The sequence below is a fragment of the Narcine bancroftii genome, chromosome 3, assembly GCF_036971445.1.
Source record: "Narcine bancroftii isolate sNarBan1 chromosome 3, sNarBan1.hap1, whole genome shotgun sequence".
Taxonomy (NCBI): domain Eukaryota; kingdom Metazoa; phylum Chordata; class Chondrichthyes; order Torpediniformes; family Narcinidae; genus Narcine; species Narcine bancroftii.
The window spans coordinates 331,757,394-331,784,507 of record NC_091471.1 but is presented as its reverse complement, the minus strand read 5'-3'; the positions used below and the strand labels follow the sequence as shown (position 1 = coordinate 331,784,507).

General features: G+C 41.4%; 1 protein-coding gene across 1 annotated transcript in view; it reads left to right on the top strand.

The window, feature by feature from the left end:
• Nucleotides 1-24,689, top strand: part of LOC138759223 (growth factor receptor-bound protein 2) — a 140,192-nt gene extending 115,503 nt beyond the window's left edge. The window contains exons 3-5 of the mRNA XM_069929305.1: nucleotides 14,863-14,985; nucleotides 18,029-18,197; nucleotides 20,757-24,689. Of these exons, the coding sequence (XP_069785406.1) occupies nucleotides 14,863-14,985; nucleotides 18,029-18,197; nucleotides 20,757-20,942 (478 nt within the window). The 3' untranslated portion in view covers nucleotides 20,943-24,689. The remainder of the gene's footprint in view (nucleotides 1-14,862; nucleotides 14,986-18,028; nucleotides 18,198-20,756) is intronic.
• Nucleotides 24,690-27,114: the final 2,425 nt, after the last annotated feature.

The following is a 27,114-nucleotide window of genomic DNA, read 5'->3' as shown; positions in this document are numbered from 1 at the left end:
GTGAGATTGCATCTGCTGTGGACCAATTGTAGTGATAGGTGAATTACAGTGGTTCCAGGTCTTTGCTCGGATCTGAGTTAATCCTGGCCACAACCAACCTCTCAAAGCATTTCATCACAGTAGATGTGTGGTACTGGGTGGGAGTCATTGAGGCAGCTCACCCTGCTCTTAAATTTTAGATCGATACCCTTTCGAAACAGGTGGGAAGCTCTGACTGCAGCAGTGAGAGATTGAAAATGTTTGTGAACACTCCAGCCAATTGATTGGCACGGATTTTCAGTAATCCGTCAGGAACGCCGTCAGGGCTTGGCACCTTGCGAGCATTCACCCTCTTGAAAGTTGTTCTGACGTTGGCCTTTGAAATAAATATCACGGGGTTTCCAGCTTCTACAGGGATTCTCACTGGTACAGTTGTATTCTCCTTTTCAAAGTGAACATAAAAGGTGTTCAGCTTATCAGAGTGGTGAAGCACCACAGCCATTCAGGACAGAGGTAAGAAAAACTTTCTACATCCAGATAGCAGTGTGTTAGTGAACTGGAGCTGTGGTGGAAGTGATTATATATCTAGTGCTATGGAAATCTTGGCCTATCACTGTATATGTGTGAAAAAGAAAAAGTGTATATCATGGCTAACGTGATTTATGGTGTGAAAAATAAAAAATTAAATAAATAAAAAAAAGAAATCTTGGCCTATGAAATTGGTGCAGAACAATAGAACTGAGGTGCAAGATATCGCATGATCTGCTGGCAGATCAGCTATGAATATCTGGATGTCCTCATGATATTTTCTGTACATTTTTAACTTGATAAAATTGGTGGGTTTTGATAGAGGATATCATGCATTAATTTGAGATTTCAAATTCTGTTACTGTCCCAGTTATATCAAGAGGCTTTAATTTATCTGCATGCAAACACCAGAAGTACAGTAGGTCCTCACTTAACACGGTTGATACATTCTTGGAAAGTGCTGCTTTAAGTGAAACGACATTAAACTGCATCAATTTTACCGTAGGCTCAATGTTAAAAACAAGAGTTAAGTTCCTACTGTTTATTTCTAGTCACAAAAAAATCACAAACCTTCCAAATAATGATTTACAACGCTTCTAATATTAAACATTGAAATTTGTGTGCTATGCAGACATTTAAAAAAGCTGAATAAAAATTATTTAATTGATGTTGGTTAATCAGTGGGTGACGGTGGTCTTAGTGGTAGTGGCTGGTGTGGGGAGGGAGGCTACTGGGGTCCCGCAGTGATCATCATCAGTGAAGGGTAGAGAAAACACCTTGGTCGTCATCATCTCAGAAGGTGAGGGTTGCAAGAAATTCCTATTTAACTCCCAGTTAATTTTGTAGCAGCTAAAGATGTTATACTTTAAGCACTAGCTTTCATCTTTTTGGCCTTACTGTGAATTGTTTGTAGACCAAGAGCTTTTCTACTATCCACAGCTCTGGATATAATTTCCTAACTTCACTGTAGGATGGTGTATTTGTATGTAATACAAGTAACAGGTAATTGGTCTAAATAACTGACCTCTACAGTCACAAAGTGCTTTGAGAAACTGGTAATCGAACTCATCAAATCACACCCCCCAGCAACATCCAACCTGTTCCAGTTTGCCTACCATCCAAACTGGTCCACAGCTGATGCTATCACCGTCCTGACCCACCTACAGAATGATGCCTGCTACTGTTGTTCATTGACTTCAGCACCATCATACTGAGAGACAAGTGGTTAAACTGCCCTAGCTGGGACTCAGCACCCCTCCCTACACTGAATTCTGGACTTCTTGACCATCTGACGCTGAACACTGCGGCACCTCAGGGCTGTGGGCTCAGCCACTACTGTTCCTGCTGCTGATTCACAACTGCACTGCCAGATTCAGTTCTAACAGAAGCATCAAGTTTGCAGATGATACAACAGTAGTTGGCCTCATTAGCAACAATGATAAGTCAGCTTAGAGAGAGATGGTGGGAAGCCTTCTAAAAGGGTGAGGGAACAACAACCTGAGTCTCAATGTGGACAAGGCAAAGGAGATGATCGTGGATTTCAGGAGGACAACGGTTGACTAATCTCCATTACACATCTGGTGAGAGAGCAGACAGCTCCTTGGTGTACAAACAAAGGACAACCTATCCTGGACCCATAGCACCTCATTAGTCAGGAAGGCAGAATCATGCCTATGTCTCTTAAGGAGGTTGAGGAGGCTGCTACTCCCTATCTTGACAACTTTTTACAGGAGTACAACTGAGAGTGTCTGGCTTCTTCATTGCTTAGCATCAGACCAGAGGATTATCGAGATGGCTGAGATGATCACTTGATGACATTTACCCGGAACATTGCTTAAATAGGGCTCAAGGTTCTATTGAGGACCCCTTCCATCCAGCACACAGTATCTTTAACCCACTGCCATAAAGAATGAGGTCATCTCCCAGGCTAGGAGATAGCTTCCTCCGCAGGCTGTGAGATTGATTATATCCTGTAACCAAGTAGATTATTTCAAGATACATGTATATGTTTATTTTAAATTCTATCTTTATGTATTTAATATGATTATTATGAATGTACTGCACTGGTGGTTTGGGGTCATGCTGTTTTCGTCAGGTTCTGTCAGATGATAATAAGCAAACTTCAATACTCCAGCTTGTTTAGCTTTATCCTGAAAATGTTTTATCTTTTCCGCCAAACGATTATTTCTGCTTCTGACAGGAAAATACTAAGTCACTTTCTTGCTGTTCATTTTTGGATATGTATTGAAACACATGTCACTGATACTTGACGATTCTTGTAACTTTTCCTTATATTTGTATTTCGTTCCAGAGATCCCTGCAATGTTGAGTCCAAACCAAATGTTTAATGAGAGACTTGTGGATGGCGCAGTTGGGCAACAGGAGATGCTGCTGCTGCCTGCTGTCCACGTGGAGTTGGACATTCCCCCTCTATTCTCCCATATCTCAGACATGGATTAATTGTAGATCGATGGATAGTAGGCCAAACTAGGGTGGAGATTATTTTCGAACCTGCACTCCAAGTTGTATAGTTTGAGGACAAAACATGGATGGGGAATCTGGTAGTATGCAGAATCTCTCACACCTAGAATGTTCTCTAATATGTGTTTCCAGTACTCGCTGGCATTTCTTGGTAATGGGTGCACAGTGATTAACAGATTTTCCGGAATGATGTGTGTGATTGCTGAATTAACACTGGTTGTTTCTTCAGTACCTGTCGTCAAGATTCCCATCCTCAATAGAGGATCATTTTGAATCTTGAACAAAGAGATCTTGCAGACAGGTTAAAAAAAATAACATTCTGCTTTGTATTGAAAATATCATGAAATCATGGGGATCTCATTCACATCTACATTCATGTGTATTGTCCAACAGTAAAAGGGTTCAGAACAGGAACACAGTCCCTGTGGAGCTGTTAAATAGATTTTAAAAATCACCATCTGTGCACTCTGCAGAAGCATATGTTCATGTGATTGGAGTGTTTTTGGTTGGCCTTCTCATTTACTAATGTTTTGTGTTTTTCATAACCAAAGAGCATCTCCACACAATAAATTAAAGGTATTCACATTAGAGTGAGTATCCACAAACATTAACAGTTGTTGATGGCTCAGTCTGAAGCGTTGACTGATCATTTCTACCCCTGGGTGCTCTCTGACCAGGTAAAATTCTCCAGTAATTTGTTTGCTCAAGATTCTAGCATCTGCGACTTTTGGCCAGGCTGTCTAAAAGACTCCCTACTCTCTTTAATACAATGTGTCACATACCATTTTAATATCATTCCTGAGACACATCAAGTTGTCACCCTAGGTTATATATTCCTTTTGAGGTTGGCTTGGATTTGCAACCATCTGACTTGGGCTAGACTTCTCATAAACGAGACAAGCAGCTATAAAGCTGAGCCAGTGCTTTTGTACACTGCCAATGTGTCAGTTTTAATAAACGAACAAAATTACCTGGTCACCATTGCAGTTTCTCAGTCATGTTGCCACACCTTTCCAGAATCGGTGGAAGCACTGCTCTACTCGCTATTCACTGATGACTGTTTGGTACGACGCAGACTGCTCGGTACGACAAAAGCACCATCTACAAATTCGCCGATGGTACAGAATATTGGGCTGAAAGAAAGCAGCAACGCATTTACAGCGCCAGCAATCGGGAATGGACTGGGGTTTGAATTCTGTGCTGTCTGTAAGGAGTTTGTACGATCTCCCCCTACCTGTGTGGGTTTTCCCCTGGGGCTCTGGTTTCCTCCCACCATTCAAAAACGTACAGGGGTGCAGGTTAATTGGGAGTATTTTGGGGGTAACTCGGGTGGCACGGACTCGTGAGCCAAAATGGCCTGTTACTGTGCTGTATGTCTAAATAAATACAGGAGGGAGATTGAAAATTTGGCTGAATGATTCACCAACAACAAACTTGCCCTCAAAGTCACCAAAACCAAGGAGCTGATTGTTGACTTCTGGAAGGGAAAAAACCCCCCCACAGATATTAATGATCCAGTGATCATTGGGGAGGGGGGGCTCAGAGGGTGACCAAATTTAAGTTCTGGGAAGTCACTTTCTCGGAGGATCTTTCATGAAGGTAACACACAAATGGCATCATGAAGAAAGCACGTCAACGCCTTTACTTCCTCAGATTTCAACAGCAATCATCCAGGATCCACACCACCCAGCACATGCGCTATACTCGCTGATGGCATCAGGAAATAGGTCTAGGTGCCACAAGACTCGCACCACCAGGTTCAGGATCAGCTGCTACCCCTCCACCATCAGTCTCCTCAATGACAAACTCAATCAAGGACTCTTACTTGTGCACTTTATTGATTTTTTTTCTCAAGTCAGTTTGTTTACATTTCTTTATTTGTTTACATATGTATGTTGAGTACAGTTTTTTTTGCTTGATCATTTAGTGGTAATTCTGCTGTGCCCGCGGGAAAAGGAATCTCGGGCCAGTATGTGATGTCATGTATGTACTCTGACAATAAATCTGAAATCTGAATGACTTGCCTCCTGACTTCCCAAGGCCTTTCTACTATCTACAAGACACAAGTCAGGAGTGTGATGTATTTTGCACATAGCATCTCCAAAAACAATCAAGAAACATCATCATTCAGGATAAAACAGCATTCTTGATTGGAACCTCATCAGACAACCTGAACATTAATTCCTTCTATAACCTCCTACTTCCCCCTCTTTTTTTTGAGAGGCATCCCCTCAGTCCCAGCCCGTCAATGCCAGGTAACAGAAGGACTCTGGACTGTGGTCCTTCCCCACAGTGACTGCGCATTGGCCAAGTTCCTCAGCACGTACTCCTGCAGCCAGGAATGTGCCAGTAGGTAGCATTACAACACTGACCTTTCCAAACAGGTCTCAGGCAGACCAAAGTCCGTCTTTCACTGAGTTGATGATCTTCCAGCGGTTCTGGATGTCTGACTTTGTGTGCATCCCTGGGAACAGGCTGTAAATTAGAGAGTTCTCCGTCACCCTGCTGCTGGGGATGAACTGTGACAAAGACCCTTTCATCCTTCATGTACTCTTGAGTGAATCTGCATTCTGCAAAGAGGCAGGTGACTGTCTCCACAACACTGCAGCCATCTCAGGGACAAGGTGCTTGTGGGTGATGTTACGGTTGTACAGGAAGGATCTGACAAGGAATGCTCCTCTCATGACCAGGGAACGATGGCTGCAGACTGGCATGTGAAATTAAGATCAGTGTGAAATTGTGCATTTTGGCTGAAAGAATAAAAGGTAGGATAAATAAATGGCGCAGTTAAAAAGGATGTGCAGGCACAAAGGGATCTGAATGCCCGTGTGCATAAATATATTTTTTATTTTTCACGCTGTGAACCATATCAACCAAAATATGTACAAACATATCTCATTAAATTTACACAGTGGTCTTTTCTCCCTCTTTTCCCTCCCCTTTTCCTCCCTCCCCTCTACCCACTCCCCTCCAAAACCCTTAAATATTCAACATATACAATAAAACCATAAAACAATATTTTCACACAAAGGAAAATAAACAAGAAAAATGCATCATCGATTTATTACACACTGAATCTAGTTGTTTTGTCTTCTTACCATTTTCATTCTCAATTTAGGGGATGGAAGTCGTAGGCAAGCTCTCTCTGATATGTTCCATGTATGGTTCCCAAATTTGTTCATCTATTGTGACTTTATTTTTTAAATTATATGTTATTTTTTTCCAATGGAATACATTTATTCATTTCCATGTACCATTGCTGTATACTCATGCTCTCTTCCATTTTCCAAGTTGACGTTATACATTTTTTTGCTATCGCTAAGGCTATCATAATGAATTTTTTTTTGCACTTTATCCAATTTGAGTCCTAATTCTCTACTTCTTATGTTACTTAAAAGAAATATCTCTGGTTTTTTTGGTATGTTATTTTTTGTAATTTTATTTAGTATCTGATTTAATTCTTCCCAAAACGTATTTACTTTCGTACATGCCCAGGTTGCATGTAATGTTGTTCCCATTTCCTTCTTACAGCGAAAACATCTATCCGATAATGTTGGATCCCATTTTTTTTATTTTTGAGGAGTGATAACCAATTATACTGTATCATACGTAACCTTGTGTTTGTTGTATTCTTCATAATTCCAGAACATAACTTTTCCCATACTTCATTTTTTATCTTTGTTTAGATCCTTTTCCCACTTCTGTCTAGGTTTATAGTTTATTTCATTTTCCTTATCTTGCAGCTTAATGTACATGTTTGTTATAAATCTTTTAATTATCATTGTGTCTGTAATCACATATTCAAAGCTGCTTCCTTCAGGTAATCTCAAGCTGTTTCCCAATTTATCCTTTAAATAAGCTTTCAGTTGATGATATGCAAACATTGTACCATGAGTTATTCCATATTTGTACTTCAACTGTTCAAATGTAATAAAGTATTTCCCAAAAAACAGTTTTCTATTCTTTTGATTCCTTTTCTCTCCCATTCGCTAAAGGAAAGGTTGTCTGTTGTAAAAGGGATTAGCGTATTTTGTGTCAATAGTAATTTTGGTATTTGATCATTTGTTTTTTTTTTTCCTTTCTAACTGAATCTTCTTCCACGTATTAAGTAAATGATGCAATACTGGTGAGTTTTTATATTGCACCAGCTTTTCATCCCACTTATAAAGTATATGTTCTGGTAGCTTTTCCCCTATTTTATCTAGTTCTATCTTACTCCAGTCTGGATTTTCCCTTCTCTGGTAAAAATCTGATAAGTACCTTAATTGTGCGGCTCTATAATAATTTCTAAAATTTGGTAACTGTAAACAACCTCAATTATACCTCTCTGCTAATTTATCTAATGCTACCCTTGGATTCCTCCCTTTCCACAAGAATTTCCTTATTATTCTCTTTAGTTCCTTAAAGAATTTTTCTGTGATGATTGAAATAAGTATTGTATCCTTGAGAACGCGTTCATTTTAATGCAGTTTACCCTCCCTATCAACGTTAGTGGTAATTCTTTCCAATGTTCTAAGTCTTCCTGCAATTTCTTTATTAGTGGCTGATAATTTGTTTTGTACAAGTGGCTTAAGTTATTTTATCTAACCTGATCCATAGGAATCGGATTGCTTGTCCTTGGCATTTAAATGGTGATTCTTTTTTAAATTCTGTATAGTCTGCGTTACTCATTGACATCACTTCACTTTTATTTGCATTGATCTTGTACCCCGATATTTCTCCATATTCCTTCAATTTCTTATGTAATTCTTTTACTGATACCTCTGGTTCTGTTAGGTATACTATGATGTCATCAGCAAATAAGCTGATTTTATACACTTTCTCCTTTATTTTTATCCCTTTTATTTTCTTTTCTTTTCTATTCTTATCAGTTCTACCAAAGGTTCTATTGCTAAGGCGAACAATGAGGGGGATAGTGGAAATCCCTGTCCAATTGACCTACTTAATTTAAAGTGACTCGATACATATCCATTTACTGTTACCTTCACCAACGGTCCATTATACAATGCTTTAATCCAATTTCTGGTACATTGAACTTCTGTAATACTTTAAATAAGTAATTCCACTCTACTCTGTCAAGGGCTTTTTCTGCGTCTAGAGCAACAGCCACTGTTGGTTTCTTATTTCCTTGAACTGCATGGATTAGATTAATAAGTTTGCAGACATTGTCTGCTGTTCATCTTTTCTTAATAAATCCAGTTTGATCTTGTTTTACTATTTTAGGTACACAATCAGCCAATCTGTTTGCTAATAATTTTGCTATTATCTTATAGTCTGAGTTAAGTAGAGATATTGGTCTATATGATGCTGTGTTAGTGGATCCTTCCCCGTCTTTGGTATTACTGTAATTATTACTGTCTTACATGAATCTGGCAAGTTTTGTGTTTCTTCTATCTGGTTCATTACTTCCAGGAGAGGAGGAATTAATAACTCTTTAAATGTTTTATAGAATTCTATAGGAAATCCATCTTCTCCTGGTGTTTTATTGTTCAGCAGGTTTTTTAATGTATCCTGTACTTCCTCTATTTCAAATGGTTTTATTAGTTTGTTTTGTTCCTCTTCTTGCAATTTCGGCAGTTCAATTTTAGCTAAAAATTCCTTAAAATTTTCATTAATCTCTGTTGGATTATATGTAATTTGTTTGTCCTTTTTCCTTGATGTATCGTTCTTTTAGTATCGTTCTTTTAGCTTGATCTATTTTAAGTTGCCAGGCTAATATTTTATCTGTTTTTTCTCCCAGTTCGTAATACTTTTGCTTTGTTTTCATTATGTTCTTCTCCATCTTGTTCGTTTGTAATATTTCGTATTTAATTTTTTTTGTCCGCCAATTCTCTCCTTTTCGTTATATCATCCCTTTTTACAAATTCCTTTTCTGTACTTACTATCTCCCTTTCCAACTGCTCTATTTCCCAATTGTAATCTTTTTTCATCTTAGTCACATAACTTTTTATCTGCCCGCTAATGAAGGCTTTCATTGCATCCCATAATATAAATTTGTCTTTCACTGATCCTGTGTTTATTTCAAAATATGTTTTAATTTGGCGTTCAATAGCTCCCTAAATTCCTGTCTTTTAAGTAGTATGGAATTTAACCTCCATCTATATGCTCTTGGTGGGATGTCCTCCAGTTCTATTGCTAATATTAGAGGTGAATAATCTGATAGTAGTCTAGCTTTATACTCAGTTTTCCTAACTCTCCCTTGAATATGGGCTGTCAACAAAAACATATCAATCCTTGAGTAAGTTTTGTGCCTACTCAAATAATATGAAAATTCCTTCTCTCTTGGGTGTTGCCTCCTCCATATATCTATAAGTTTCATTTCCTGCATTGATCTAACCATAAATTAGGCTACTTTATTCCTTTTACTTTTGTCCAGTTTTATCTAACATTGGATCCAAATTAAGGTTAAAATCCCCTCCTATCAATATATTTCCTTGTGTGTCTGCAATCTTCAAAAAAATATCCTGCATAAACTTTTGATCCTCCTCGTTAGGTGTGTATATATTGAGCAAATTTAAAATTCTGAGTATATCTGACACTTTATCATTGCATACCTCCCTGCCTGATCTATTATTTCCTCCTCTATTTTAATTGGTACATTTTTGTCAACTAGTATGGCTACACCTCTAGCTTTTGAATTATAGGATGCTGTCGCTACGTGTTCTACCCAGTCTCTCTTTAGTTTGTTATGTTCCGCTTCAGTGAGATGCGCTTCCTGCACAAATGCTATATTTATTTTTTCCTTCTTCAATAAATTTAGTAGCCTCTTCCTTTTAATTTGGTTATGTATTCCATTAATGTTTATAGTCATATAGTTCAACATGGCCATCTTATATCTTGCATACATCTCTTTTCCACCTGTTTGCCACCTCCATCCCCCTTTTCCCCATTTTCATCTCTTAGTTTTCTCTTATTACACTTAATGTACAACAACACATTTAAGACAAAGTATCCCCGCAGTTCCCTCATCCACTAATACCTTAACCCCAAAAGTTCCCCCTCTCTCTGAGTTGCCCCATACCCCTTGCCAGGCAACCACAACTCCCTTTTTCATTTGGGTTGCGATCTTGTTCGCAGCGTCAACTGATTTTGCAGTGATGGTTATTCCTCCTCGACCCAGCCCTCTCCAGAAAACACATTTTTTTTAACACAAATAACAAAGCTCTTTTTTTCCCCCTTTACTCCCTTCCTTCCCTTCTCTTTTCCCTCTTTAGTTCTTTACATTTACATTGTTTTTACATCTTTATATATACTTTATCGTCATTCTTATTACATCTCTTCATCTCGCCTTCTATCCTGCAAGCATTCTGCGAATTCTTGATCTTTCTCTGAATCCAAGAACAGTCTGTTTTTGTAACCTTTTTTCCATAAAATCAATTTCGCTGTATTAAACTCCTTCCTCCTCTTTAAGAGTTCAAAACTTATGTCTGGGTAAAAAAATATTTTTTTACCCTTGTATTCCAATGGTTTTATTTTCTCTAATTTTATTCCTTGCCCGTTCCAGTATATTTTCTCTTGTCGTGTATCTCAAAAATTTTACTAAGATGAATCTTGGTTTTTGATGTGCCTGTGGTTCCGGAGCTAATGCTCTGTGTGCCCTTTCTATTTCCATTTCTTCCTGCGTTTCTGTCATTCCCAGGACCTTCGGGGTCCATCCTTTTATAAATTCCTTCATGTCTGTGCCTTCTTTACCCTCCTTCAGGCCCAGTATTTTTATGTTGTTTCGCCTACTATAATTTTCCAACATATCAATTTTTCTGAGATAACAGCTCTTGTGTCTCTTTAATTTTTTTGTCACTTTCTTCCAATTTTTCTCTTGTCATTTACTTCCATTTCTACAGCTGTTTCCCGCTCTTCCACATTTTCTACTCTTTTCCCTATTTCTGTCATTACCAGTTCTAACCTTTCCATTTTATCTTGTTCTTTTCATTTTCCTTTTAATTGCATTAAACTCTAATTATAACCATTCTTTTAGTGATCTCATTTGTTCTTCAAAAAAGACTTTATCTATATTCTGTTCATCAGTTTTACCTTTTATTTCTCTTTGTCCATCAGTTTTACCTTCTATTTCTCTGTGAAGATCTTGGTCTTCTTCCTCTTCTGTGTCGGTACCTATGTTTGTATCTTCTTATTCTCTTCTCTGTGTCTGTCTCTTCTGTTTTTTCTGATGAGCTGCTTGTATATCTTTTTCGGGCCTCTTCTTACTGGGCCTCTTGTTGCTGTTCCTCCCCTCCTGGGCTGCTCATTTGTTGTGCTTCCTGACATTAGTCTTCTTGTCGATCTTCCCTCCCTCTGTCTCCCGTGTCTGTTTCGTCGCTCCCTCTTCTGCTGACTTCCTTATCCTCCAGCTGAGACCCCTGGTGTCGGGCGTCCCTCAGCTGCTCGGACTGTGACAGCCCGCTCCTCTGCTGAGCCCCTCTCCTGCCGGTGTCCTCTTTCTCCTCTGATTGCGCACTGCGCACTTTTGTTTGGCTCCAAGAGCCATTTTTGTAGTGCACCGGCTGGTGGGCCGTGACTCTGTAGGGCATGTACTGACCTCGAGGATCGGGCGCTCCTCGTCACCACAGCGTCCTGTTCCTTCCTGCAGGTAAGGCCTTCTTTCTTCTCCGTTGACTTTTTTACTTTCTCCTTCTTGGAAGCCATCTTCTTTCTCTTCTCTGTATATTTATCTTCTATTTCTTGTTATGCTCTGCTTTTTCCTAACTTTTTTTCCTATTTTCCTGGAGAGGGCTGGTTTTCCTGACCGGCCACTATTCCATCACGTGACTCCTCTCGTGTGCATAAATATTTGAAGGTAGAAAATATAGTTTACAGAAATTCAGTCTGGCCTGCAGGAAAAAAAAACAATCTCAGGGTTGTATGTGATGTCATGTATATAATACTCTGACAATAAATCTGAACTTTGCATCCTGCTTATCTTACTCCTACTGGCCTGTTGAATTATTCATACACGCGCACACACACACACACACACCTCTGAGTTGTTTGGTTAAAATTACTTAATTGAGATTGCTGAATCATTAAAATGTGAACAAAAATGAGTGTTACAGAATTAGATTGTGAGTTTGCACTAAGGTTTTATCAGTGAGATGTGTGTTCATCACACATTGATTGACAACTGTGATGAGTTCAGTAAAAACAGGTGCAGTAACAAAATATGTCATTTCTTTCATTGGGTTAATACCCTTGTTTCTCACTTTTCACTGGATCTTAGTGGTGCAAGCTGGTTATCGTCAGTATGCTTCAGATTCATTTAACTGGAGACACTACAGACACTGTAATCTGGAGCAAAACAAAACTGCAGGAGGAACTCAGCAGTTCAGCCTGTCTCCACCTCCACTCAGCCGTCCCCCAACCTGCTCTCTCTCGTAATCCGTTTCCACTTTATCACCTTACACTTCATCCTCTGCTGGATCCACACGTTCAACTAACAGTTCTGCACTCACCTTCACAGCGTCCACATTTTTTTTTGCCCGCCAGCCATCATCTCTCAACTGCACCTCTTCCCCAGTTGGCTCCATCTGCCCATCATCTCCCTCCTCACCTGGTTCCACCTATCACCTGCCAGGCCCCACCTCTCTTGCCTCTTTATACCAGCTCTCTCCCCTGTATACTCAGTCCAGCTGCAGGGCTTTGACTCGAGACAATGACCATCCCCCTGCCTCCATGGATGCCGCCTGACCTGAGGTCCTCCAGCAGTTTGTTGTTTACTTACCTGGATGTTCTAAAGACCTGTTGGGCCCTAGTTTTCCTTCAGTGGGTTTGCATTTCTTTAAATAATGCCCCCTATATGTAGCGTCAGGACTTCGGTGCCACAGTGCAATTCTGAAGCCGCAACTACAGGCCACATGAAGGTTCAGGCTTGGTCATTCTTTCACTCATCACAAGCAAACACTTCAGGGTGTAAAATTTTCAATTTTAGCTCCAGTGCCATCATTCGTAGGAGGGAACCATTCCAAATGAACGGTTACTTCGATTGAAGATTTTGTTCAAATGTCATTTGCTTCACACTTCAAGATATTATTTGTAAAGAGATGCTTTTTTTATGTCCCAACTTTTCTGTTGCTGAGGAATTTTAATTGTTCAGTGAAAAGAGATTCCTTCTTACTGCCTTGGGCTCTCAGAGGATATGCGTAAGACACATGCCCTGCCCGGCTAGTTATTGGAGGAAGAGGAAGTGAGAAGGTGACAAATGTGGTCTCCCTTTACTCTCAGGTATCAGTGAGAGTTTTGGGTGGAGACATCAGAGCAGTCGATGTAGATTGTGTGGAAGATATGACTGTGGGAATTAGAGGCATAGCACTTTGGCTCCCTGCCACAAACTCTCAATGCCAGCCAACATTACTGTGGGGTAGGACAATTCGCAGGTCTTCAAGGAATGGAACAGAAACTAACATTCACCGTTTGATCTCGTCAAGCTGAGAGGGATTGTTGAACTCGGCTCTTGTAATTTATTCAGCAAATTCATCCGCAAAAGTCCTAATTACAGGGGACAGAATAAAAACCTAGAAGTTGGAATGAGGCAAAATTGAAAGAAGCTTTGTTAACTGTTGTTATTTGGCCGGGGGTGGGGTAGGAGTGAGGAAGTGACCAAACTAGGAGTTGTAACGGAGCATCTGACAGACTGGGTGGGGTGTGTGCCTGAAAGGATTGGTGGGTTTGGTGTGAAAGTGGGTATACTCACAGTGAGTTGGGACAGTTGTCCGTCTGCTGCTCTAATCCACTTGTTATTTCCACATTTGACCACTCCATTGCTTCAGTCCAGCCTTCTATAATCATGAACATTTAAAACTCTACATCCTAATTTACACCGCATCTCATTTACCTACACAACGGTTTACATGAGCTGACAGGCCCCAAATACCTAGGATTTAAACTTCTCTTCCTTGTGTTGTGTTTATTATTATCTCTCTAAATTACAGCCCCTCCGACCTCCACCCTCCCTTTTCCCTGTCTCATCACGTACACATATTCAATAACCCCTGCAGTTTTTAATTTTTCTCTTTTTTTTCCCCCATTTGCAGACTCTGGAATTCCCCTGCAATGTCTTCCTTTAAATATACCTCTTTGACCAAGCCTTTGATCACCATTTTTCTTTGAGATAGAGCACGGTAACAGGCTCTTTCAGCCCAAGAGCCGGTGCTGTCTAATTAACCTTCAAGCCCCGAGCAATTTTTTGGAACGTGCGTGAAAACTGGAGGAACCCCTCACAGACACAGGGAGAACATGCCAACAGCGTCAAATTCGAAGCCAGGCCCTGCTGCTGTAATAGCACAGAGCCACCTGCTTCACTAACTGTGGAGCAGTTCCTTGTCCTTTGGCTTAACAATAACAATTTACAGTGTGGAAACAGGCCAAATCAGCCCTTCTAGTCTGCACCTATTTACGTGGAACTCCACTAGCTCCACCCATGCCCATAACCCTCCAACCCCCTCACATCCATGTAATCTACCCTCCTCTTAAATGACAGAACTGACCCTGCTGCAGCTACTTCTTCCAGTAGATCATTCCACTCAGCCACCACTCTCTGAGTGAAGAAGCATCCTCTTCTAAAGTTTTGCCCCCTAACCCTTAACTTATGACCTCTTGATCCAATCTCCCCTACCCTCAGGGGAAAGAGCCTATTATTCACATCTACTCTATTCCCTTCATAATTTTAAATACCCCTATCAAACCCCCTCTCCTACAAATGAATAAAGTCCCAGGGTACTCAATCTTTCTGTTATTGCTGTCATGAGGGGAGTGGGGATATTTTGCTGCATTAAGGACAATGATATAACCAAGTAGTTTTCAGAATATTGGTGTGGTCCTACAGTTTAGAGTAGTTGTGTGGCTGTAGCACACTAGAGTGAACCCCATCTTTTCTTTTCACAGGTGGTTTTTTGGGAAAATCTCCAGAGCAAAGGCAGAGGAACTACTCAGCAAACAGAGGCATGACGGAGCCTTCCTCATACGGGAAAGTGAGAGCGCCCCCGGCGACTTCTCGCTCTCAGTCAAGTGAGTAGCAAGCACAAGATCCTAGAAGGAAGAAAGTGGGTCGCTCTGTAAAACAAAAAAGTTTAGAACAGACGTGATGGTCTTAAAAGTTGTTTGGAAGCATACCGTTAGCATCAATGGCAGGAGTTTCGGGGAATAAATTTGGAAGACGCGGGATAGATTCGTCCCAAAGCAGAAGAAACATTCTAAGGCGAGGGTGAGGCAGTCGTGGCTGACAAGGGAAGCCAAAGACAGCATCAAAGCAAAAGAGAGATTATACAGTTTTGCAAAAATTATTGGGAAAGTCAAAAGACTTTAAAGACCAACGGAAGAAAACTAATAAAAAAAAACAGAGAGAAGAAAACATTAAATATGAAGAAAAGCCAGTAACATTAAAAGAGGATACCAAAAGTCTTTTCAGATATATAGAGTAAAAGAGAAGCAAGACTGGACTTCAGACCGCTGGAGAAGTGTTAATGGGGAGCAAAGAAATGGCCGATGAGCTGAATTGGTATTCTACGTCAGTCTTAATGAAAGACACCAATGAGCTACCAGAAATTCGAAAGAGTCGCTATTACTGAGAAGGTGTTTGGGTGAAGGTGGACAAGTCACCTGGACTATAGGGTTCTGAAAGAAGTAGCTAAAGAGATTATGAACACATTAGAGTGATCTTCCAAGAATCAATAGAGTCGGGAATGGTCCCAGAGTCCTGGAAAATCTCAGATGTCGCTCCACTCTTTAAGAAGGGAGAGAGGCCAAAGACAGAAAACTGACTTCAGTGGGAGGCAAGATTCTAGAGTCCATTATTAAGGAAGAGGTTTTGAAGTACTTGAAAGCACAAAAAAAATGGCAGTGCACATAATTGAAACGGTCACTCTACATCTTTTTCCTGTGCTGTGCACTATGGTCTGGAGAAACTTGTTTTGTCAGGTTGTATGTGCACAGTCAGATGATGATAAACTAAAAACTGAAGATAAAATAGGCCAAAGTCAGCATGGTTTCCTTCTTGACACATCCGTTAAGTTATTTGAGGAAGTAACAAGCAGGGCAGATTAAGGGAAGTCAGTGGATGTTTATTTGAATTTTCAGAAGCCGTTTGACAAGAGGTTGCTAAATAAGATGAGAGCCCATGATGGGACATGAAAGGTACTAGCTTGGATGGAAGATTGGCTGATTGGCAGAAGCAAAGAATGAGAATAAACGAGGCCTTTTCTGGCTGGCCGGCAGTGATTATTGGGGTTCCACTGGGCTCACTGTGGGATCTGCTACTTTTCATGCTGTATGTAAATTATTTAGATGGTGGAATTGATGGCTTTATGGCCAGTTTTGCAGATGATACGAAGATTAATTAGTGTTGAGGAAGCAGGAAGTCTGCAGAGGGACTTGGGCAGGTTAGGAGAATGGTCAAAGAGGTGGCAGGTGGAATACAGTGAAGGGACATGCATGGTCATCCACTCTGGTAGAAGGAATAAAGGCATTGACTGTTTTCTGAAGAGGGAGAAGATTCAGAAAATGGGGGTCTAAAGGGATTTGGGAGTCTTAATACAAGATTCCCTGAAGGTGAACTTGCTGGATGGTAGTAAGGAAGGCAAATGCAATGTCAAATTATATTTTTAAAAATTTGAAATTTAGACATACAACACGGTTACAGGCCATTGTAGCCCACGAGTCCATGCCGCCCAATTTACATCCCATTAATCTGCATCCCAGGAATGTTTTGGACAGTGAGAGAAAACTAGAGCCCCCGGAGAAAACCCATGCAGACATGGGCAGAACATACAAACTCCTGCCACACAGCATGGGATTCGAACCCCTGTCTGGTCCCAATCACTGCTGCTGTAAAGGCGTTGCGCTAACTGCTACACAACCATGCCAGTATTCATTTTGAGGATTAGCATCTCAAAGCTAAGAACCATGGCTGATGCTTTATAAGGCAGACAGCATTTGGAGAATTGTGAGCAGTTTCGGGCCTGATGTCTAAGAAGGGATGAGCTGGCATTGGAAAGAGGCAAGAGGAGGTTTACAAGATTGATCAGGGGGATGAGAGGATTACCATACAAGGAACATTTGATGGCTCTGGGTGAACTGTGTTTAGAAGGATGAGAGGGATCTTAATGAAACCTACCCAATATTGAAAGGGCTGGGTAGACAGGATGTGGAGAAGATGTTTCAAGTAGTGGGAGAATATGGGGCCAAGAAGGCACGGGCTCAGAATAAAAGATCGTCCATTTAGATGAGAAATTCTTCAACCAGAGGGGGATGAATCTGCGGAATTTGTTGCCACAGATTGCCATTGGGTAGATTTGAGGTGGAGGTTAATAGGTTATTGAGTAGTAAGGATGCCAAAGGTTACGGGGAGACATTAGGAAAATGGCGTTGAAAGAAAGATCAGCCATGATTTGAATGGTGGAGCAGATGCGATGGGCCAAATGGCCAAATTCTGTTCCTATCCCTTGGTCTAATGGGCTGAATGCCTACCTTTCTGCATTGCGACGGGGACTTGTATTAAATTGATCATTTAAAAACTAAAATTACCTTTGTGATCAACACTTGCGTTGTTAGACTCCCTCCTTGAGCGCCGGCGAGCCTTAAGAATACTAGTTTCAGAACGTCAAAGTGACTGCCCAAATCTGGGTAATTTCAGCATTTTTGCTTTATCTCCACACGTATGGGCAAAGGTTTCTGAAGTGATTGCATTGTTTTCACTGTTGCTCCCTATCTGAAAAGTGTATTCAAAGATCAGACACAAGTTACATTTGGAAATAGTTTCATTTGTAGACCTGCTCAGAGGAAAAGTCCAATTAATTCTTATTCCTGCTTAATTATGGGGCTTGTGAAGTTCACATAGCACAATTTAGGGGAGGCCAAATTTGATGGACAAAATAGCCTGGCAGGTGTCACTAAATGATCTTTTATTTATGTGCCTCAAGAGGAATTTACAGGAGATGATGCAGTTTGGGGGAGGAAACAGATGAATGGAATTGGAGAACCTGGGAGAAGCTTGAACTGAGATTTTAGTTCACTGTCTTTGACAGATAATTGTCTTCATTTCTGTTTCTTCCAGGTTTGGGAATGATGTGCAACATTTTAAAGTATTGCGTGATGGAGCAGGGAAGTATTTCTTGTGGGTAGTGAAGTTTAATTCTCTGAATGAACTGGTGGATTACCACAGGACAACGTCTGTGTCCCGGAACCAACAGATCTTCCTGCGTGATATCGAACAGGTCCCGCAGGTGAGGAGCGTGAGCACGGATGGGGGAAGGGAGAAGAGGCTAAAGGGCTGGCTCCTTCCAGCTCTTAATGGAGCTAAAAATCATTTGCACATTTTCCAGGGACTGACCTGGCTACCGCTTCCATGTATCAGCACCAATCCTCCTTTGATGCTGAGTAGTGTTAGACAAGAAAATCTGATGCTGGAGTTAAGTGCAACACAGAAATGTGCTGGAGAAACTCAACAGGTCACACAGCATCCATAGGAAGTAAAGGGCCAACGTTTCGGGCCTGGGCCCTTCATCAGAATTATTTGTAGCTGAGCAATTTGTTGACCGTGATGCTCAGTGGAATAACAGAGATGACGTGTCACCAGTTGCAGGTGGTGGTAGTTTGACTCCTGGTAGGTCTACCACCTTCAAATCTTGAGAAATCTTGAAAACAGTATCTGAAGAGAGGTGAGAGTGGACTCTTTGTCATCTACACCCTGGGAGAGGTCAGGTTGGAGTTGTTATGGCGCATGAAGAACATGTGCTCTCCTTCCCGGCCTACACTGAGATGTTCTTGGACTAACAGGACCCTGTAGACCATTTGCTGCAGTCCCGTCACTTGTAACCAATAAATTCTCAAAGTCAATCAAGATCAAGATTCAATTTATTGTCATGTAATAAAAACAGTGTCGCATGACACAAAATGAGCTTTTGCCTGCCGAATAAACAAAGCCATTCATGTACATATTCATACCCAAAGTTCGTATTAGTCCCAATTCCTCACCCGCCACAGCGAATACATTCCAAAAACTTACCTCGATTCCACTCATCGTGGGCCACACGACCCCTTTCAAGACCTGTAATGAAAAGAAATTTATTTGAAGCAATGTTGGGTTTTGCATTAAAATGAAAAGAGGAAGGTGAAAAGGAGGAACGTTTAAGAATGAAATAACATTTCTATAAGATGGCGGTAGTTAGTGGATGAACTAGAATGGGAAGTCCTGACCCTTTACACACCTGCCTCAGATTGTGATAATGATCATCCTTGCATCCCAATTCTGGTGTTGCTAAAACTTCACAGTCTGGGAGTGTTGGAATATTTTAGCTGGAAAATCTCTTTCGTACATAAGGCAAAAGCCAAGCTCTCGATCCTCTGGGTCTTTGTCATTTCCGCATTCTCAATCCAGTCGCAAGCATTGTATAAAATATATTATCAGTTGTATAAAACTGACCTAATTTAACAGTACCGAGTTCAAATGGTGTGTGTTTGAACCCAGTTCAATGGGCCCCAAGGGTAACGAGTCTGAACGCAGGTGATTGAACGGTAACGTTTTATTTACACGAGTAGGGGAGTCGTAACAGAGGTATAAGACACGCACATACGCATACTTGCTGGATTGAACGATACATTCACATCCACTCACGGGTAGAAGGCTTTACAATCGTTACCACAGACAGTACCTGCCACCCCTTGATATTCCTGGCAGGCACAGCTTTTATCTAACTCAGTGGTTCTCAACCTTTTACTTTCCATTCATGTACCACTTTAAGTAATCCCTATCCCGTCGGTGCTTTGTGATTAGTATGGGATTGCTTAAGGTGGGATGTGAGTGGGTAAAAAAGGTTGAACCACTGCTCTAGACCCAATTGTTACTGAAATATTTGGCTTGAGAAAAATGGCCATTGGCCCATTATCTTTGGAGTTATGAAACTGTGCACATAACGAGTCAATGAGGTACGACTAAAACTTTTTCTTTCAATCCACATTCCACCTTAAGCAATCCCTTAATAATCACAGAGCACCGGTGACATAGGGAATTCTTAAAGTGGTGTGTGAGTGGAAAGAAAAAGGTTGAGAATCACTGATCTAACTAAACTAGGGACACTAGGCCCATAATACTACAGCTCCCAACCCTTTGTCTGCACACACCTGACCAATGATCCTCCAGTGTTGGCCACGATTTAGGCTTGACCTTGATTGGCAGGTAAGGTGACTTCCAATCAGGTTCCAGAAAGGTCACATAATCCACATTCCCAACACATGGGTCACATGACCCTCCATAATCCATACTACAAATGTTTCCTAGTCTTAAACAAGTAAAAATTCAGAATTCAAGTTTGCATACATATGGTACATTTAGAGATAAATAGTGTAAATGAAGAAGTTTGGAATGACAATACCCCTGCTCTTGGATTTGGTTGAGGGAATGCCAGTCTATATGCCATCATGTAGCAGAATGAAGGTAGAAACTGAGGGCACCCAAATTTCAGGATTATTCATAGCCTGTTAGGAATCTAAAGCATTTCAGCCTTCAGGAGACATACCTGTAAGTACCAACCAACTGAAGAAAACTTGCGCCAAATGTAAACATGATCAGATGGCTCAAGCTTTGTCTGGCAAGGTGTGTGCTGATGCACATTATCCACAGCGATCCGGGTTGTAACATGGAGTGTCAGGGAATTTCCCCTTGTCTGAGCACTCCAAGCTTGGGAGAGGAAGGAGAATTTTGAATCTCAGACTCACAGTTCATCTTTTCATGAAAACCTGCTCCACCTGCCCAGTTAACTCTGGTTTTTTATTGTCCTCCACAGCAACCCACATACGTGCAGGCACTCTTTGACTTTGACCCGCAAGAGGAAGGCGAGCTTGGGTTCCGCCGCGGTGACTTTATCCAGGTTCTCGACAACTCGGACCCCAACTGGTGGAAGGGCAGTTGCCACGGGGAGTCAGGCATGTTCCCTCGGAATTACGTCACTCCCGTCAACCGAAACATCTGACGGACAACAGAGCTGAAACCTGAGGGGCGTCCGCGGCTCTCCGTGAACTTCGCAGTCTGTATGGAACTTCAAACTAGAGCGCCAAAACCAATTCTGAGGTGGAACAGAAAAGCTGAGCAGTTTTATCAATAGGTTTCCACAGCTGCTTCCTCCTCACCTCTAACCCCCCCCCCCCCCCACCTCTTCCCTCTTGTAAGTCTGTGCATGGGTTATAATTCCATTACTCTAATCCTGTTGTAGAATTTAAATGTTTTCTCTATGCAAATGTTGGATAATCTTATCAACAATGTAACATAGGCCGGAGGTCGATAACAGTCCTTGCCTTCGGACTTTTTAAAAGGAGACGAATCATTCTTGGCCTTGTGCACTTCCACATGGAATTCCTGCTTTGTTTTCTGTGTATACATTGTTAATTTAGCCTGTCCTTGGAAATAGGCCTAAAGTGTCCTCTAGCATCCTTAAATTGTCAAAATGACTTGTAATTTTAGAGAATAACTTGGCGGCTTTTATCAACAGCGCGATCTTGGAGTTAATGCAGGAGTTTGGGCTTCTACTGGTTTTTAAGGTGTTTGGCTGAGGACTTTCTGAATTCTGTCTTCATAGTGCCTTTTTTTGTTGTCTCTCTCTCTCCCCCCCCCCCCCCCACTCTCTCTCTCCCCCCCACACCCAGTACAATATCTTATTTTTCTTGCTCTAATTCACCTTGATACCTGAGAGCTTCAAGTCTGTTGATGGGTAGGTAGATATTGGGCATTTCACACTGGTGTGCCAAAGGCTATTTGACCCATGACAGGGACAAGAGTTAACTGAGACCAGGCCTGGAGAATCCAGCGGCTTGGTGCTTGAACACTGTCTGCTAATGTTGGTGGTGCACCCTCCCCCCCACCCCGTTGTATGCCAAGGCTCAAATTGAGTCTAATGGGTTAACTGTTTTAAACTTGTAAAGCTGTAGTTGCTGGGCTACGTTAAAAAGCTCACTGGCACTGCTAGAGTTTGTACAACAGGTGTACTTTGAAGTTGGTGGAGCTAATTCTTCAGGCTCCCTCCGTCCACTGCTTAGTAGGACTAACTACAGTCACCCTGCTGTTCTCTCTTGCACCATTCAACCCACCTCATGCTCTATATCCAGATTAATATTTATGAAAATAGCAATGGCTTCTGCTGTGTCCCTGGAAGAGCTGAAGTATTTCTCCCAGCCTATCCTGCACAATGAGAGTTTGATTTTATTTTGAGCTGAACACAATATCTGGTGACATAAACTGAGAGATATATGGTTCTTAATGAACTTGCATTTGGATTAAATTCTTTGCTTCTGTCACAATCAAGCATTGTAATAATTTATTTCTTCGGCCATTTTGCTTCTTAAGTGAGAGTGATCACGGAAATAAGACGTTGAAAGTTACTGCTGTTCAGCTTTGTTGTGTTAGACAACAGCTGTCGCTACTCTGAAAGAAAGATCCCACCCCCATCTCCCTTCCCCAGCCCAGTTACACTTTGCCAAATCGGCCGGCCGTTTGGAACGGTGGCATCTCTGCATCTTGTGTGCCACTGCTGTGATGTGACATCCAAGCCACTAAAGTGACTGTCTCTACACTGTGGGTTTGCATTGCCAGCTATGGCCTCCTGGTAGTCGGATTCCTGAAGCTGAAATATTCCTGGCGGTGGAGGAGCGTCTTGACGTGAGAGGAGTTGGTAAGCAGGCTAAATAAGCACAGGCATCCTAAGAATTGTTGAATGTTCGCCTCTGTTGGCAGTGGGCCCATGGAAGGTGAGCAAACTTTGGACAGGAAAACCTGAGTTTGTTGGGTCGATTGTTGTCCAAATTTAATAGTCTAAGGAAAGGGTTTTCACTGGGAAGTCTGGAACCAATATATTGTCATTCACTACAAAATAAGGAGTGTGTTAAAGTTTGAGCCCAGAAGGTATTACCATGGATATCTGACACCCCCACACACCTCCCCACCCCCCCACAAAATAGCTAATATGACGTGAGCAATCTCTGCAATTATACTCTTAGTATCTGAATAATGTTAAGGATGTCTCCGATATCAATCGAAAGGCAGAGTGGAGATCAGTTGTTGAAGAGCAGATTGGAAAAGAAAGTCCGGATTCATTCATACAGAGCAGCCTGGGGATTGGTGGGGATGGGGACACGGGGACAATTTTGCAGTTTAAAAAGGCCTGGGTAAATTTTCAGCTGAGCTCCAAAGTAGATGGTAATGAAGTTCCCTGGTATGATCTGCCATCGTAATGTAAACAGCCGCTTGTCTGTTTTTTGATATTTGAATTCTGTTTTGCTGATGTGACCGGCTAGAGCTACCAACTATGTGTTAAGTAGGTGGACAAGGACACATCTGACTCCTCGCCTGCACAGTCCAATCTCCTGCTTGCACTTGCAGCCACAGTCAACAGATCACGGCTTTAAAGGAGAATATAATCCATCTGATTGAAAGCCAATGAGCAAATGGTGGGCAATGGCATCTGCCTAGGATTAGGCATGATTCTGTATCATACGGATTGCTCAACCACTCACAGCCTCTGGAACCTGGCGCAACTTGTCCATGGTAGCAAATGTGACCCACCAGTTAAGATTTGGTGATTTAATCAGAGTGGATATGATGTGGTGCATTGATTGAGCAAGATTGAAACTGCAATCTCTTGTGATAACTTCTGCTTTCCAGGCCACAATTTGTTTGGTAACAGTTCCTAAAATAGCCAGCAGTGAAAACCGATGTCATTCTTCAGGCTGAACAAAAAAGCTGTTGTACCGAGTTATGTACACATGTTGCAAATGTATTTCATTGTTTGTTTTAATTGCATAAATCTAAAAGCACAGCATTCTGCTTCATTATCTTACTCTGGTGTTGACACCAGAAGATTTCCATTCAATCGTTAGCCTTCAGTTTTCTTTCGACCCTCTTTGATTTTAACAGTCACTTGCAATAGGTTGTATTTCCCCCAGTGTTATTGAGTATCTTGTCCCCACTGTGCAGACACCCAGTGAACTATCCTGTTATACCTATACTGCCCTCTATTGTAGAGTGATAGATTTCACCTCCTTAACTATACGCTAATGAGGTGCGACAAACCACCTCCACATTTGGTTACTTGGGCCAATCGGACTCCTGGTTATTTTTGATTTGTGATGTATGCCCATCATTATCTAGTGGAGGTAGGAATGGCGAGTTACCCACCAATGATTAGCTGCTTCTGTACAATCCATGGAATAGAGCACCAGGTCTGGTGCACATCGGGCAATGTGTATCCGGGAAGGGAGCTGACGAAACGGACTGGTCAAGGTCATGACTGAGAGTGACAATTCTCATTATCCTCTGGGGTCAAAATTCAGGCAGTTCTGGGCACCAGGAGGTTTGACTGTGTTACAGGTTGGGCTGAAATTAAGTTTTTGGTTCCTGGAATCCAGTCACAATAATTTCCTTGAGGGTTTGTTTCTGCTTTACACTGGGAAACTGCTTAGGAATGATGAGACGAATGAGTTTGAGCTTTCCACTACACACTGTCTCCCAAACTATTAAGCTGTGTGTGAGAGCTTTTGGCAAATGGACCATTTGATTGTTTACTTTTTTGAATTGGTGTAAATCATAAGGCCTTGCAGACATTTCATGTATATATTAAAACAAATCATTGTTGAAGTGGAAAGGCCTGTGTACTTATCCCTTGATTCTCAATGCATTTGGTAGTTAGAAATTAACTGTGAATAATAAAATGCTGTGTATTCTTCACAAAGTGATCTGGCTTTGTTTTGTTGGCATGTACTCTCGCTGTGACCTCTGCCATTGGAACTTTGTGTCTCCACTGCTCTTTGTGGTAAGAAAAGACTTGATTTATGGACCTGAAAGCATCTTTATGTGGTAGCATTGTTTTTGCCTGTGAAGTGAATTTCTTTCTGAAGGCTTGAGTTTTGCTTCACATCAGATACATGCCCACTAACGTTCCAGTGCTCCCTGGAGCACCTGGGAGAAACCCAGGATGTGTGGTTGTGTGGAAGGTTCCATCAAACTTTCAGGCAAATGAAATTGACCATCTCAGCTTCTGATGTTTGTTTGAATGAAGGGGGAAAAAAGAGGAATGTCATATTTCTCTCAAGGTCTGTGCCAATTCTCAGCATTCTTAAAAAGCAATCATTCTGGGATTAAATATTAAAAAATTAAACACTCCGAATACATCAGTTAAGGTGGCAACATATATACTTGACTCATTAAATGGAAATTAACTGAAATTTGTTGACCTCTGGCCATTCCTCCCTATTAAAATTAAAGGAGTTCTTGTATATCCTCTACCCCAGTTTATGTGTGTAATACCCACCTCACTGACAAAAGGCAAAGGAGGAAAAACCCAACACCCAACCCCAACCAACCAATTTTCCCCTGCAGCCGCTGCAACCGTGTCTGCCTGTCCCGCATCGGACTTGTCAGCCACAAACGAGCCTGCAGCTGACGTGGACTTTTACCCCCTCCATAAATCTTCGTCCGCAAAGCCAAGCCAAAGAAGACCACAAGCTGTCTAATGTGGCTGCACAGGGGGAGAGTGCACTCTTAAGTATGTAGTAGATAGATCTTAAGTGAAATGCATTGTCAGTCTATCCCCTCAAACTGCTTTGCTATCATAGGTCTTCAGTTTTGCTGCAAATGGAGCAAAGTTGTGGCAGCTGGATAGAAATGACAAAGGCACGCTTAAACCTCAGTTCTATGTTCACGTGGAATGGAAGAATGTTTGCAGTACATAAACTCCTCAACGGCCACATTTACATATTCAGAGATGCAACATGGTCACAAGCCCTTCCAACCCACCAGCCCACACCACCCAAATACACCCAGGTGCCCAATCAACTTACCAACCCTGTACATCTTTGGAATGTGGGAAGAAAGAGGAGGACCCAGAGAAAACCCGTGCAGGCACAAGGAGAATGTACAAACTCCTTAGAGACACCGCTGGATTTGAACCTGCATCATTGTGCTAACATTTTGGGAAAAGGCGTAATATTCATAGGGAAATGCTTTTTAACTATCTCCAGACTCGTATTTGATTAATATTTGCACCTGGACTGACTTGTTAGTCGGGATAACTTCGACCTGAATCTAGAATTCTGAGTGGATTAGGGAACATGATGGTGAGTGAATATCACCTGTCAAGCAAGAGATCTGTGTCTCCATTCCTCTCAGTTTCAATGCTTTGTTCTTAAACCAATGAATTTGATTCTGTTGAAGTGTTACTTTTAAGTATGCATTAAATTGTCGGTAGTTATTAACAGCACTAAGCAAATGAGACAGAATATCATTGACTTTCTATACAACATCTTTAACTTGGGAAAACATTCCAAGGGACATTAAACCTGTTACGAGCCTAAAGGACTCCAAAACCCAGCAGCAATCGAAATTCACCAAGACAGATGGTTACATAAACAAAAGTTCCTTTTAATTTTCTTTAAACTTTAACTTATTATTATTAACTTAACCCCCTTCTAATTCTAACTGCCCGTGTATGTAATGTGGATATGTTCAGGTAAGTTCTTTGATTCACAGTCCAATCTCACTTCTCCCTCCTCCAAGTTCACCGGTATCTGCAATTCTCATACTGTGCACAGAATGTAACATTTATGAATTTTCACCAGGCCCTGGTGCTTAAAGTTAAATGGTTACTGCTCAGGAAGGTTCTTGTTGGTTTCAGGGAAATCTTTGTTGCTTGTTGGACACACACAAACTGATTTCCTCCGATCAACCACTTCATTGTCTTGCCGAAGAAACTTGCCGCATCATGGGTTTTCCAAATGATAACCTCATCTTCCAGGACACCACAGAGTTCCTCTTGTTTCCCTTATTTCAGGAGAAACACTCTAGCCAGTTATTTTCTCTTGTCAGGACTATAAGGGTTTTCAACAGGCTGAACTCAGAACACAACACGTCTTCAAAATGGGGGTTTCAACAAGCTGCCAGCTTGCCATGCCTGTAGCCTCAAAAGCAGAACTGACCTCTTTCTCCCAAAAGAGAAATCACCTGTTTGCTTTTTTCTCTCTCTGCTTGTAAAAACCAAATTACTTTTTACAGGGATCCAAACCCATTCTTCGAAAGATGTTATCAGCCTCTGAGCATGGACTTTGCACTTGCTTCTGAACTTCTTTCCAAAGCAGTTCCACTGTCTCTGCAAAGTCACG